General features: G+C 38.8%; 2 protein-coding genes across 2 annotated transcripts; both read left to right on the top strand.

Moving 5' to 3' along the window:
• The first annotated feature begins 3,256 nt into the window (after positions 1–3,256).
• Positions 3,257–5,268, top strand: LOC115747929 (sterol carrier protein 2). The gene is made up of 4 exons (XM_030684256.2): positions 3,257–3,523; positions 3,676–3,736; positions 4,635–4,737; positions 4,835–5,268. The coding sequence occupies exons 1-4, from the start codon at positions 3,386–3,388 to the stop codon at positions 4,914–4,916; spliced, it is 384 nt and encodes a 127-aa protein (XP_030540116.1). The 5' UTR covers positions 3,257–3,385; the 3' UTR covers positions 4,917–5,268.
• A 1,139-nt stretch (positions 5,269–6,407) lies between these two features.
• Positions 6,408–8,661, top strand: LOC115747921 (alpha-amylase). Its single transcript, XM_030684247.2, has 4 exons — positions 6,408–6,681; positions 6,825–6,957; positions 7,242–8,047; positions 8,283–8,661. Exons 1-4 carry the CDS (start codon positions 6,592–6,594, stop codon positions 8,532–8,534), a joined length of 1,281 nt encoding a protein of 426 aa, XP_030540107.1. The 5' UTR covers positions 6,408–6,591; the 3' UTR covers positions 8,535–8,661.
• The last annotated feature ends 7,664 nt before the right edge of the window (positions 8,662–16,325 follow it).

Genomic DNA, 16,325 nt, shown 5'->3' with positions numbered 1-16,325 from the left:
AGGAGAGAGTTGGTGAGTGGAAACTGTAGCCCTATTTATAGTAATTTTCTTGCTTCTCTCACAAGTTACTTTGTTAATGACCTTCCTAGTTAAGTTTTTCTACAAACGTGGATGCATTTATAACATTCTAACTTTGTCAATTCTCTTAGTGTGAACTCATTTATGTTTTCTTTACTTTGTCAATCCTAGTAATGTGAACTCATTAATGTTTTCATGATTTTGTTAATCCTATAGTGTAAACTCAGTTATAGCTTCTTGACTTTCTTAATCCTATAGTATGAACTCATTTATAGTTTCTTGATTTTGTTATTGAAAGTGACATTGATCTTATCCTATCATTAAATGCTTGAAAATAACATTGATCTTATCCTATCATTAAATACTTGAAAACAACATTATTCTTGTCATCTCATTAATTACTTGAAAGCGATATCATCCTTATCCGTTAGCAAATTGACTCATAGCTAACTTATTTGTTTTTAAAACTTAATAGATAAGTCAGGCAATAGCTTCCTCAAGAAGTTTCGAAATAGTTTTCTTGAGAAGTTACCGGATAGCTTTATCGAGAAGCTACGATATAGCTTCCTCTCGAAATTTTTAGGTGTCTTAAAGAACTTTAAGAAGTCAAGAGAAATTCTTCTAGTTTCTATTTATTTTTAATATGAAAAATTCAGGATGTCACACAATCAATGGTTGGCAAGCTTCAGTGACCCTCGTTGGCCACAAATAGAAAAGAAGGAAGAACAAAAAAGAAAAGAAAAAAGAAAATATTAATTAAAAATAAAAAATATTAAAATAATATTAAAATATTATTTCAAGAGTGGCCACGTCAGTGTCACGTCTGCGTTGGTCGGCCAAATGGACTGAATTGATATATATGCAAAAGGTTTATGACTCAATTAATAAAAAAAAAACGTTTAGGACCGAATTGGCACAATTACAATAAGTTTGAGACTGTTTTGATAATTTTTCGCAATATTGATGTGATCATTAAGACACCGTTAAACACTGACATGGTATCTCATGTGACATTCAAAATTAAAAAGTAATTCAAAACTAAAGAATACTAAGAAAAGAAAATAAACGTCAAAAATCAAGAACAAAAGGGAATTAGAAAAAGGACGTGGAGGAGGCGAGGTGCCATTGTCATCCCTCAACAGCAGTGAGCAACGGTGAGGATCGAGCAACCTCGGCTAGGGACCAGCCCTTGATAGTGTGTCTGTAGCGCCACCATCGCTCCGGCAGCCTATAAAGAACATCACACACAAATACCAACTTGCGCAATCCATGCTGATGCGGTATTGACGTGTCGTTCCACCTCAACATCTTTGTTTCTATTTTGATTGGAAGAATCGACTTGAATAAAAGAGCATATATTTTTAGAGTTAATATCACGAAAAACCTCAAACTAGTATATATGTAACAAATTTATTTTAAATTATTTTGTTAACCATAGAAAATCTCAAACTGATACACCTATGACAAATTTATCCAAAACTATTTTTTTTATCGAAATAGACCCCAAACTCATATATCTGTGATAAATTTATCTCAAACTATTTTTTTTATTATCAAAAACCCCTAAATTGATATACATGTGACAAATTTAGCTCAAACTAATTCTTTTAACAACCAAAAATCTCAAACTGGTACATCTGTGATAAATTTACTATATGATAGTTTTCATTAAATTGAGTTAATATCACGCAAAATTTCCATTGATACACACATGTAACAAACAGAGGGTAAAAACCCTAAATTATTACACTCGTCAACCGCCACGTGTCATCTAACTCAGCAATTTGACGGTAAAATTCAACAAAAATTAATTGAGGATAAATCTATCAGAAGTATACCAATTTAGAGTAAATTTGTCACGGGTGTATCGGTTTGAGATTTTTGATGGTAAAAAAAAAAAAAGAGTTTGAGATTAATATGTCACATTGTATATCGGTTTGGGGTTTATTGTGGTAAAAAAATAGTTTTGGGTAAATTTATCATAAGTGTACCAATTTGAAGTTTTTTTTTTTATATTAACCCATGCTTTTTAAGGTTCCAGTTGAACGAGTTGGAAAAGTTTAACGATCTGCTGTATTTTTTGTCTCTAATTTTGTGAAAGGAAAAAAATGCAAATAGGAAATAAATAAAAAAGCTGCGATATAGAACTTTAAAAAAACTATGAGCTAGCAATAACACGGACCAAATGCAATCCCCAACTTGTGGAGAAGGTTACGAAAAAATTCCTTACTCTTTTTCTTTCTATAAGGAGCCAAAAACCTAAGTTGTGGCTGAAAACCTGTGCTTCTCCGCATCGGCGTGGAACGCATGTGAGAGATGTATAAGGGTCGATATAAGAATATTTGTGCTAAGGATTCGATTAAGAGTGATTATCTTCTTGGCGAATCTCTTAATTCTCTTAATTTGGACCGGCCATTCATGTGCAAATTGGTCAGGAGCCGGCGATACTCTCTTGACTACGGTCACAACATGCCACAATTAGTTATCGTGTTGATGAAATGATTTGCGGGTCTTGCTCGAGAGATCAGATGCCAAACCAAGTGGGTTGGGCCGACGATGATACGGTTAGCCATGCTACTTCGGCAGTAATCCGTCTAGAGAAAGCTAGTCCGGTGTTCCAACTCATTACGTACAGGACAAGCTTGTCCTTGATCACCAATTTTTCGGCCCATGATGCTTGAACCCACTACTTTCAAATTGAATGGCAAACACCCCACGTGACATATCGATCAGGATAGTTTGACAATCTTGTGTTCGCTTTCTTATCAAGACGTCGCAATCAAGACGTTTTCCTATTTAACACACATCGCAACTCATAATTCACACGAGCCACTCAAAAAATGATTAAGAACGCGAGCCTACCATTTAACCTCGTTTAAAGACAAGTAATTAAATCTTACACAACACCTTTACCTGACCACTTAAACTTTGAGATTAGTTCATTTTTTTGAAAGCCTCTATTTACCTCTCTAATTATGTTTTTCAAGCTTTAAGCTTAAGCCAATTAAATATTAAATTACGTGTTTTTATTTTGTAATTTAAAATTTTTAAAAACAGTTCGGTTCAGAAAAATCTTAATTAAGACATGACAGAGGTAAGAGTGCTGTGGGGAGAGGAGAAGATAACGTACTTCTTGGGTAGTGTGTAGCCGTCTCCATGTCTCATGTCATCCCCTGCTCCCGTGTCGCCTCCTCTTCAACTACTCTTCTCTCTCTCTCTCTCTCTCTCTCTCTCTGTGGACAATTCAATAAAAAGGGGGGGAAAAAATGGTAAAATCCCTTCTTAATTGCCCAGAATTCACTCCCCCATCGCAACCCCGATCTCTCCTGGAGTCGAACAGTCGAACCAGACGCAGAAGAGAGCAGCCATGGCGAGTGATTCGACCCCGACTCAGCTCAAATCCGACTCCATAATGGAGCAGATGAAGCAACACCTCTCCACCGACGCCGGCAAAGCGATCACCAAGAAGATCGGCCTCGTCTACCAGATCAACATCGCCCCGAATGTCCACTCTCTCTCTCTCTCTCTCTCTCTCTCTCTCCCTCGCTCGCTTGTTTTCCTGCTCTTTTTTCGGGCGAATTGTGCGTGTTTTGTTTTTCCCCCTTTGTTTTTCTGATTTCGATTTCTGATTCTGGGGTTTGGTTCGGTTTTCCGCAGAAAATTGGGTTCGATGAGGTGGTCTACATCGTCGATCTGAAGAAAGGAGAGGTCACTAAAGGTTAGCGTTCCTGAGATTCTTCGCAGTTGATTTGATTGCCAAGTTCCGTAGAAATCTTCTCTTGAAAAAAGAAGGGTGCTTTAGCATTCCTGAGATCATTGTTTGCTACCGTTGACTCGGGACTTTGTGAGTCTATCTTTTGATAGAGTATGCAATGCAATAGAGTTAAGAGTCTTTGGGGTGCTTTAGAATGCTATGAGGTATGCCTCTTGCTAAACTGGACCTTGACCTGGTCTATGTAGAGTTAAATTTGCTTATTGATTGATCATGGGAGAGAAGACGCTCCCTTGATATGATTTGCCAATATGGTGTCTCTAATTTCGAAGGAAATGAGGTTGGCAGAGAGAACCCCAAAGTCACGCACCATGAAAAGTCCGTTCATACAGAGTGTTGTCGCCAACTTCGAATGGACATCCAAGCACCCAATACGGGGACTTTATCACGTCAATTAGCGAACTCTATTATATGTGTTTCGTACCATGACATTATTCTTATCCATCGTCGTGATCTGCCTGTATCACTGATTATGGTTATTGTTCATGCTTTCATGAAGAAACTTCTGTAAACTTTTCATAGTGAAGTTGCAAATGGTTGTTTTACAGTGTCGACAATGGGCTTATATGTATAATAAGATCATTGTTATATACTACTTATCTGTAATAAGTCTTGTGACATTAAAAATATGGAAATTTTGCCTGAGTTTATTTTTCCATTTCATCGGATCCAAGACATTGGGGTTAATTAGAACACTCAATGTTGCCACACTTTTTTGGTAAACAAGTTCGAGAAAAGTTTCTTTGTATATTGTGCACGATTCATTCAATGAGCATTGTGCTGTTTATTTGCGTGGTGTGAGTGGTTTGTCATACTTAGGATTTGTGTCTCACTTGAACTACAGGGCCATATGAAGGTGGAAAACCTGATGCTACTTTTTCCTTCAAAGATGATGATTTTATTAAGGTTGCCATTGGAAAAATGAATCCTCAAATTGCTTTTATGAGGTACCGTATCGAGTCTGTGGATCTGCGTGTCTTCTGTGGTTTACTCTTCGATTTTTCATGCTCAGTTGTGTGCTTTGGGGGCTGTTGATTGATGCAGGGGAGCGATGAAGATCAAGGGAAGCCTTAGTGCAGCGCAGAAATTTACTCCCGACATATTCCCAAAGCCATCGAAGATGTGAGCAGTTCAAAAGGGTCTTCATTCCAGGCGTTTCTTAGTCACTCTCGTTTCGGCGGGAAAGAAGGGGAAAGAATGAAAAGATTATTCCAGCCTCACAAAAGTGAAAGTTGTATGAACTAGTCCTTCACATGGCTGTCATGGTGATGGGGCAACATAAGTAATGAGATATGGAACATGATGAGGGACTTTTACTCCAAGTTCTTTTGCATTTGAAGCTCTGTTAATACTTCTGTTATATTGCCCCTTTTCTCTTTAAATTTACAGCACAGTCATATCTTTTTTATTCTCTTCCTTTCATTTGAAGGACATAATCTATTTCCCACGATCATGATTTCACTCAAATTCCCAATGTGCTATGTAGGGCTTTTACCAGCTTCATGCGTGTTGTTCTTGTGCCCACTTTTGTGTGGTTGAGGAATGTTTTAAGGTGATGGGACCAAGGCATTTTCAAACTTACCTCTTGCATTTGCTTGGCTTTTGAAGAATTATGGAGACATCTGCTTCCGTGTGACTTTCTTGATTACGTGTACTGAGTAACGATGTTATGGCTGACTGCACATTTTTGATGGATTTACGGAAATCGGAAGCCGCTTCTCTTTCCACAGCCGTTTCATCTGCACCATCAAGATTTACCCTTATTTTATTCGCCATTTCTCCGATTTATGGGGATTAACTAGCTTATCAGTCGTGTATGAATTACCCGGACAACGGCATCTCATTTTCAGCCTGTGAGACCGATAGGGCGTCTCTTGTAATGCCTCAGTATGCATAAAAAGCTTGCAAGGGTGTAAGGAGGATGCTTAATTTCTTACAGATTGCTGCTTGGTAGTAGTTTTCTTTTGGTCAAGTGACTCCTTCTAGTGTTTGTCCTGCAAAAACCGATAAAATCGAAATCTCAGTACATGTGCTTTTTGTGGGTTTGTTATGTTCTGTTTCCTGCAGCTCTTAGACGGGTCGCGATGGTGTAATATGCCTGACTTTGAATCTTGAATCTTGGCAATTGGGAGAATTATTCAGGAGTACCGCGTCATGTACGGCGGGAACAATGGACGGCATTAGTCACGAAATCTGCTACGAGAACTATGTCAGGACCACTAAACCCATAGTTCCCTATAAATTTCTCTTTCTATTTGCGCTTACAAGTACCATGTAATTTCTGGCTGACTCTTTTGCCCAATACAGTCCTCTAATCATAGGGTCTTGATTGAAGGCGAAGTGTTGAAGGGACAATGTGAAATGTAGACATCTGAGAAAGAGAGGCAAAAAGGAAGGAAAGAGATGACAAAATCTTTGACCGAGCTAAGTCTTTGCTCTCTGTTCTTTGCTTTGGCACGACTCAGTCAATACAATCTTCGGAAGTGTGACGTGGGCTGCGCGACGTGCCATTTACATTGGATTCACTTTCTGCTTTCTTGCCCGCCGGACATTCGGCCTAACCAGCTTGGTTTTTCCATTGGCCAACAGATGTTAAATCTGATCCACATTTGTGGAATACGACGTTGGACTTAGCCGCCTCCTGCTTCACTTCCACGTCCATTTCTCTAGATTGTCCTGTTTCCTTTGATTTGTCAACAATCATCCCTCTTCATGCGCCTTGACATGTCCAATCTGAAATGTCCGTTATATAGCCGACTGATTCTCAGTAACAGATCAGAGAAAGAAAGAGAGAGGAGCATATGATGATGAGTTCTCACCATCTCTTCTGGTTCTTCCTTCTCTCTGTCTCTTACCTCGCCGCCTTAGCATCCCCTGCCTTGTTATTCCAGGTGAGATAGAGAAATCAAACCTTCTTGTTCTCCATTCTGATGCAAAAGTAACCAAGAAAGAAATAGAGATGCAATAAATATGCTTTTTACTTGTTGAATTGTATGTCTGACTGTTCAAGAATTTGGGATTTATCTGAACAAAGGGGTTCAACTGGGACTCTTGGAAAAAGGATGGGGGATGGTACAATTCGCTCAAGAACTCAGTCCCAGATTTGGCCAACGCTGGGATTACGCATGTGTGGCTTCCGCCGCCGTCTCAATCCGCCGCTCAGGAAGGTATAAGGCCATGCCCTAACTCCTAATAAGAATAAATCACTCAATTTCCTTTTACGGTTGCACTTGCTTGCGGTGTGGTGCTGATTGATGATTATGATAGTGATTACCTGCTAAATCATCATAATTAATAGTTCTGGACTGCTTGGCCAGGATGAATTGCCATTTGATGCATTCGACAATCTTGGATCAAATTCAAAAGAAATCCTCCATATGAAAATATTGTTCCAAGGTAGACTTTAGCTGCACTCTCATATTTCAATGAATGTCATCTCCTTTTTCTGTAGGGTATATGCCGGGGCGGCTCTATGATCTCAGTGCTTCGAGCTACGGGAATCAAAATGAGTTGAAGTCTCTTATTGATGCTTTCCATCAAAAGGGGATCAAATGCCTCGCCGACATAGTGATAAACCACAGGACGGCGGAAAAACAAGACGGCCGCGGAATATGGTGCATCTTCGAAGGCGGAACACCTGATGATCGTCTTGACTGGGGGCCGTCCTTTATTTGTCGCAATGATACTGAGTACTCCGATGGCACGGGGAATCTTGATACAGGGGAGGACTTCAAGCCTGCGCCCGACATAGACCACCTCAATCCGAGGGTGCAAAAGGAGCTGTCTGACTGGATGAATTGGTTGAAGAGCGATATAGGATTTGACGGGTGGCGATTCGATTTCGTAAAGGGCTACGCCCCGAGCATCACCAAAATCTACATGGATCAGACTTCGCCGAATTTCGCGGTGGGAGAGAAGTGGGACAATCTCTCTTATGGACAGGACGGGAAGCTCGACCCGAACCAGGATGCACACCGCCATGCGCTGGTGGATTGGGTCAATGCTGCGGGTGGGGCCGTCACGGCGTTTGACTTCCCCACAAAGGGGATCCTCCAGGCGGCCGTCGAAGGGGAGCTCTGGCGGTTGAAGGATTCAAACGGGATGCCGCCGGGATTGATAGGCCTGCAGCCAGGAAGCGCCGTGACTTTCATTGACAATCACGACACCGGTTCCACGCAAAAACTCTGGCCATTTCCATCTGATAAGGTCATGCAGGGATATGCCTACATCCTCACCCATCCTGGAGTCCCATCCATTGTAATGTCCTCTTGCTCTCGTTTCATCGACTCATCTCGCTGTCGTCCTGTGTCTGTCATAACTAATGTACTATGTTGATGTCTGAATGTTGCCCTAGTTACATTGTGTTTTGCTCTATCAGAACCTCAAACATCTATCTGAACAAGACACATGCTTCTTGTAATTTAGCAGCATATGAATCTGCTATTTCTTTTTTGCGATTTGACCTAAAGTTATGGTATTTCTCCTTGTGCAGTTCTATGATCACTTCTTTGACTGGGGCCTGAAGGAGGAGATCGGCAAGTTGACCGCGATTAGGGCGCGGAATGGGATTAACGAGAAGAGCAGCGTGAAGATCTTGGCGTCCGATTCTGATTTATACGTGGCCGCGATCGACGATGGAGTGATTATGAAGATTGGGGCGAAGTATGAAGTAGGTGACCTTGTTCCTCCCAATTATCAGATTGCTACATCTGGGCAAGATTATTGTGTGTGGGAGAAGAAGTGATGTTCAGGCAAAACTTAAGAAAAGTGACAACTGAAAGAGCAATTGTAGGATACATTGTTGGAGTGAAATAAAAATTTGCAAGCGGTCTCATGCACCGTATGGAAATAAGCGAAAATATTTCTTTTAACAACCTGTGTTATTTACACAAGGTTGGCAATTCTCGACACGTCTGGTTTGAATAACACGACATTGACTATACGCAGTTAAACATGTTTAAGTTTGGCATAAATGGGTTTGTGTCAGACCCATTTTTGGCACGTTTGAAATTATATCTTAGATCGATTGACCCATTTAATCTGTTTAATACGAATAGAAAAATTGAGGTTTAGGGGTCATTTGTTTCAACATGATATAATTAGAGATGTTTTAACATGTTTATCACTCATATCCAAAAACTGTTCATCAATAAAAGTTCATAAGAAATTTCTCATATTATCTAGAAGCAAAATAAAAATAAATTCCTTACCAAAAAAATAAAATAAAAATAAATTAACGTAAAGTGAAATTTCTCATATTATCTAGAAACTCATTAAAAGTGTAAACACAAATTATCATCTATAAATGTGCTTTACAATTTAATCTATACCTGTAAATAGGTTAAGGTATCATGCTATGTTAACAATTGTTACAGTAACCCATTTGATAGTGGTGTTAGTCGTGTGACCTGCTTTATCGGGTTTGTTGTATCGTGTCGAAATAGTTAGACAAGCTTATTGAACGTATCGCCTTTAGGTTAGACATATTTGTGTTATATTCTTGTATCAACGTCACACGATTAACACGACATGACACAATTTGCTAGTGTATGTTTATGGCAACATCTTATTGCACTTACTAATTAGAAAAACAGTGAAACGACAGGATAATGTGCTGCTTGCAAATGGGGTTATGCTGCTATTTCTTCTTAAATTGGGAAGAATTAACGATGAAACAGGGTGACAAAATGAATCGAATAATGTCAAGTATTAACGAAACTGTTTCGTCGGGAATTGACAGACAGCAAAGTACCTTCACCAAATGTAGATCTATGGTCTTTCGTTTTTTTTTTTTTTTGTTAATTGGGTTCAACGGCATTTCAAACATGAAATAATCCGTGGAACGGTGATAACTAGATCTGGAGTAAAGTGAATTGCAAGTACAAGGAATTGATAAATTGAAAAATCGATAGTCTGGAATAAAAATAATATATAAACGTTTGATTGCGAATCCTCTACGATGATTCAGCATGGTTCTTATATAGCATATTACAAAGTGTAGCCTCTTACAAACTGGTAACATTTCAAATTGAACAACCGCGCTTATTACAAAGTGGCTTCGCAAATCTTCTCTTGGATCATGTATTGTCCTTATTCTTATTGAGTTACAGCTCCTCAGTTCTATTGATCCTGACCACTGATCGATATTTCCTTGTTATCTTCATTCGATCTTCTATCTTCAACATGTGCATGTTTTATCGTTAACCAACCACCATCGTGCTTCGATAGTTATAATGGTCCTCAAAGGGATTAGAGGTAAGGATGCTAGTACCACAAGTGCGAGTTTGACTCTCGCACTTTGCAAAGAGGCACAGCAAAAGTCAGAAAAATGAGAGCTAGAGATGGAAGAGAAAAAATAAAAAAAATCATGATGTCTCTTGACCATCGACTGCTCACCGATACCAAATTGCATCATATCAATTGCCAACAATTGTGTTTATCGATTTTGTCGTCAACAAATATGGAGCTTCACATCAACGTCATGTCGATTAAAGGAACTTGGTTATTTTTATTTATTTATTATCAACATAATTCTTTTTAAATATGATTTTAACTATATATATTTTTTAACATTATATTAAAATAAGCAAATTAAATAAACACAAAAAGGGGAAAAACTCAAGTGAGGACAATTCCGTCCTACAATTGCCAGCCCTTCCTGGGATGGTAGGGCTAGATCTAGGAGAGGGACTTTAGGCCCTCGCCCGGTCAGCAAGGCCTATGGTCAATGAGGGTCGCCAGCCCCGGGCCAAGGCCTCACGACCTTTACCAGCCGTCCCCTCACCATCGTTGGTCCTTCCCAACGATGGTAGGGCGCGGCAATGGCAGGGCTGTAGCCCTTGCCTTAGTTTTCTTACTTATGTATACTTTTTTGAATTTGCTTATTGTTTACTTTAACTTAATTAATATTTATATTAAAAAATAGATTTCAACTAAAAATGTAGGAAGATAAAATATTAAAAATGTTACGTCAATATTTTCTAATAGTCAAATTAGACGAAGTTGACAGAGTGATTCGATTACATAAATTTAACAGGTTTTAGGACTTAATTATACTTTTTGTAAGATTTAGGATTCAATTACACTTTTATAACAAATTTTAGGATTTTGAGTACACTTATCTCATATGTTTTTTTTATCTTCCTTTCCTTTTGTCAGAACGTTCTTCACATTATTCATGCCCTCCAATTTATTGATTGCATATTAAAATAATTTATATCAATGACATGTTGACATTATTTTAGCCAACAAACGAAACCTTAGTCTATTCTACTTCTTTTATGCGCCATTGCCTCGTGGTGTATTTGATACATGAAGTATATGGGGCAAGTTTGTCAACGACTATAGGTCTATCGGGCGTGGATAGGCCCCATGAATCTATTCTTTCCCTCACTATGGATAGGTCCAGCCGAGCCACTGATTCAGGCCGGTCCGGCATCATACTCGACATGCTCAATCCATGACACTTAGGGCCTTTTTCGTATACCAAATCCGATTTAATCCAAACCCGCCCATTAATCATGTCTAATTGGTACATATACAAAGTCAAATGAGTAATGAGGGCACAAGCATAATGAATTTGGTCAGCGTTATCAGGAGATATGTTGCATGTCCAGGTCAAACATACTCGATAATTCTGTGTTCTCAGTGGACCGATGATGTTGAGCGGGTGATTGGCCCGTGTTGACACTCTCGTTTTCGTAAAATCAAATAAAAATATCTCTCCACTAAACCGTCTCCCCTGTATAAAAGCGATATTGTTTGTTGGTTCAGTTACGTTCAACAAGAGAGAAGAAAAGTTCCCCCTAAGGGAGAAATCAGTTCGAACGGGAAACAAATACAGAGATTTTCGTTCTAGGAAAGCATATAAACTTGCTCTGTTTTGCTGGGTTTCGCCATCCGAAGATGGTGAGTTTACGCTCATGCATCCACTGTGACTCCGACCATAGGCATCAATCGGAACTCTCGTCCTCGATCTAGATCGTCGGTCATAGCTCCGTCACCATTTATTGACCAGGTAACCTCTCCCTTCTTTGCTCTGTTTACCCTTGCCATACCGAAGACTTAAAAAGTGTCGAATTCGGTTGATGAATTTCTGAACACATCGTGTCAAACCGAGATTTTTTTACGAAGCGCTCTATATGCCACGTTTAGGTCGAGGATTGTATTAAATCTGAATCTGAATGCCTCGTACCTAAACGCACATTTAAATCTGGTTTCGTATAATCGGCCATTTGGCAATGTTTAGATCTAGGATTGATTCAAATTTAATTCACTGATTGTTGAATTGAATTTGATGCGAGTTTTCCCTTCGTTTTACGGCATGTTTCTCGTGACTTTCGATGCCGGTCATGGACTAACATAATGAGTCCGAGGCGCTGCTCGTTTTCCGGTTATGCTCACTGCGCTTCAAGCTCCAACGTGTTGGTTCTCTACTCCCTGTTTCATGTGTGTATGCGTTTGTAGAATTAAAGGGGTAGACAGTGGCTGGAAATTGGTGGCCATTGGATGTAAATGAGTGATGGGAATGTAGTTTAGGAGATCGCCAACGGTGGTCTGGCGGAGAGTTCTGTAAAGTTGACTCGCGGCGAAGAACTCTCAAAGAAGAGAGTAAACAGAAGAAACAAAAATAAATATAAAAATGATAAAAGGGAAAAGATTGAAAAAGAAAAATAACAATAGGAAATATGAAATATAAAAAAAAAAATCAAAAACTAGGTGGGCTAAGTATAATAAGGCCGGGCCAGGCTAATCGATATAGGTGAGCTTGGGGAATTCATGGACCAGATGAAATGGAATTTAATATAATTGATCATATTCAGACCGAGCCCGAGGGTCGGTCCAAATTTGTGGGTCTGACCAAGACCCTAGACGTTCAAGTTGGGTTACAAATACGCCATTGTAATATTTATCCAATAAAGTCTATAAATAGGTTCATGTACTATCTATCCGATAAAGCCAATAAATAGGCTCATTACTATTGCTCAATAGACAATACTGAAATCTTTCGATCCTTATTTCAGTGCTATCCTCTATTTGGTATTAGAGCTTCATTCCCAAAGAAACTTCAAGCATCAAGGCTCATTCAATGCATCCTGTAGCAAAATAAATCTCTTGCACCCCTCGACAGTGGTCACCCTAATGTCTCATTCGCATTTAGTCGTGTAACGAAGTGCACGCCATGTCATCAGTTAGGCTTACTCTTTTTCACGAAGGTATTTTCGAACGGCCTCAAATATATATACACACACGCACAGATATATGTATATGAATGTGTGTATATATATGTGTATATATATAATTGTTCAGGTAAACTATGAAACCAACTAGGGATGAAAGAAGCAGTCTAATGTAAGAGACATATGGCATCTATGAAAATAATAAAAACCACTAGTTGCGGAAGTGGTGTCAACTATCTAAGAATAGCTCTAAGATACGTTTGTAATCATAAACTCTGTGGAAGAATCCGGAGAAAGTGCCAAGGTCCAGTTCGAGTTCACATTCCCCGGGTACCGTTTATAGTCCGAAAACCAATAAATATAGTTAGAGTGGCCCATTTACTAAAAAAACCATCAATCTAGAGAGAAGGAATAATGAAACAATGGTAATAAAGGAGGCTAAAACCATGGTATAAGCAGTGTAGGTAAAATCCAATGCTCCAAAAATTGATGCCGTCAAAGAGAAAAGACAAGGAATTGATGGGTTGTGTAGCTGCAATGAATGGAATGCCCAGAAATATGTTGTGTGGAACATTGACATCTTTCAAGAATACTCCAGATTCGAGTCTCGGGCCCACACCAACAATCACACAAGGCTCGGGCCGAGAATAAATCCCATAAGCATGATTTAATTGTTGGGAAGTTAGAATCCCTAGTAGTAAGCAACATGTGAGGGCTCCAACATTGCATGAACACTGCATGGTTGGATGGCACAACACCTAGCTAAATGATTAGGACATTTGTGACCATTGTCACTAAGCCTGTAGTGCCTCAGACACAACCATTGTTGCTTTCTCATAATATTTCTTCGCAAATGCACATGCTAGGATTGCCTGTACAGCAATAGCCAAACAATCAGCAACAAGTGATGATGTCATCCAAACCTATGTGCATATCTGAAATGCAGCCATAGGTGTTGAGTTGAACCCAGCCGTGCAGCCTGTGAGGCAACAAGGCTAGAATAGGATGTGAGAGCTATCACACTTACCAAACATAACAAGTTTAATCTCTAAGGACTGATAAAAATGCAAGTATTTAAGGAGATCAACTTGTTTGATCCGCCTCCATAGGAGAATAAGAGATATTAAGTAGTGAGAAAGAACATGTGCAATTATAGCACCATTGACATACAAATGGCTTCTCAGTAATATCTCTTATTCTCCCGTGGTGGTTGATGAAACAAGTTGATTTCTTACCTTCGAGCCTTAAAGATTTACATTTTCATTGATTCTTAGAGATTAGACTTGTTATGTTGGCAAGGGTGACAGCTCTCGCATCCTATTCTACCTTTGTTACGTCACCGGTTGCACGGCCGGGTTCACCACCTATGCCGGCAATTCATATATGCTCACGGGTTTGGATAACATCATCACTTATTGCTGATTGTTTGGCTTTTGATGGATAGGCAATCCTAGCATGTGCATTTGCGGAGAAATATTATGAGAAAGCAACTATGGCTGCGTCTAGGGTATTGCAGGCTTAGTGACATTGGTCACAAATGTCCTAATCACTTAGCTAGGGGTTATGCCATCTAACCGTGCAGTGCTCGTGCAATGCTGTCGCCCACACATGTCGGTTACTACTAGGGATTCTAACTTCCCAACAATTAAATCATGCTTATGGGATTTGTTCTCAGCCTAGGTTTGCTGTGATTGTTAGTGTTGGCCTCGAGATTCGAATCTGAGTATTCTTGAAAGATGTCAATGTTTTGCATCTCATATTTCTGGGCAATTCATTTGTCGCAGCTACACAACCCATCAATTCCTTGGCTTTTGTCTTTGACGGCATCAATTCTTGGAGCATCGGATTTTGCCTATACTGCATATACTATGATAATAGGTTTTGTCGGAATATGGATAGCTCTAACTATATTCATGGGTCTTTAAATTGCAATTGGTATATGGAGAATGGCAACTGGAATTGCCCCTTGCCGCTTTCTTTGAAAGGACTTTTTCCATAACGTTTATGATTACAAATGTACATTAATTATTCTTAGACAATGAACACCACTTCCACAACCAGTATCTTTCATTATTTCCATTGATGTCATACAACTCTTACATTCTGCTTGCTTCTTACCTGGTTGGTTTCCTAGTTCTGCATAATTACTTGCCATAATATATATTTCAAGGTTGGGAAGAAGAAAAGCTCAATGTGACAATGCATTGCGTATAGGGGCACTTGGTCAAACGCTAATGAGGCACTAGGGTGAATAATGTTGAGCGGTGAAATGGATTTATTTTTCCAGGGGATGCATTTAGTGCATTGGGCACACCACTGGCAAGTTGGGAAGCAATCAATAAATTAGGGAGTCTTATGGATCACTTATTCGATTTTGGACAAATTCTGTTCACTTATGTTTTCAAGCAATTCATCAATCAAACAAAATCCAAATGAAATGATTCAGTGTCTAGAAAGATTAGGGAGTCTAGTTGAATTTTCATTTAGACCACTTAACCCAATTCTAACTCATTTTGATGAAATTGACCTGCTACACAAAATTTGACACGGTTCGGACGAAACTTTTGAAAATTACAAAAAATGCCAAACTAATTCAAAAACCATATGAAATTTGAAAAGTATTTATTCCTAATTGTCCTCTTTGATTTTCATTCTTTAAATTTTTACAAATAAGCCCTTGAACTATGCCAAATTTATAGATTTCTCCTACAGACTCGGTTGAAAAACTGTTTTGTACGCTGAATTGATCTTGTTTGATATTGTGCACGTAAGAACCTCCAAATCATGGAAAAATGACCTTAAACTTTCCAATCTAGCAATTAGATTCTGAAAAACTTCTGCTCTTTGAGCTTTTGCAAAAAAAAAAAAAGAAACACTCAAACTATTTTATTTTTGCAAAACAAAATTGGTAAGCGAAACTAAACAATTTGGATCAAAACTGGAAATTTTGTGCTACTTTGAGCTTGAATCTTTTTTTTTATCACACGAGCTCAAGAATTTCAGAAAAATGATATCATTAGAAAGATCTCAATCTCAGTAAGAAGTAATATTTCACAACTTTTACGAAATTCAAATCACAGAAAATCATAAAAATAATTTTAAAAAAAATCAGCACAGTTCATCCTCATCTTTTTTTTTTTTTCTTTTATCAATTAGTTCATCCTGATCTAAAGCCAACAAAATCAACCATCACTTCTATTCACACCCATTACCATAAGCATTTGTATACAGGAAGAGTAGACATACCATGGTCTTATACCGTAGAAACGTACACTATGAACATCACTAGGGGTGAGAAGAACTCAAACGGATCACTCCACATTACATTCTCATCAACCATGGTAGACCATTATTAG

The sequence above is a fragment of the Rhodamnia argentea genome, chromosome 2, assembly GCF_020921035.1.
Source record: "Rhodamnia argentea isolate NSW1041297 chromosome 2, ASM2092103v1, whole genome shotgun sequence".
Classification (NCBI taxonomy): Eukaryota; Viridiplantae; Streptophyta; class Magnoliopsida; order Myrtales; family Myrtaceae; genus Rhodamnia; species Rhodamnia argentea.
The sequence above is the reverse complement of the archived record's forward strand: the minus strand, read 5'-3'. Positions and strand labels throughout refer to the sequence as shown.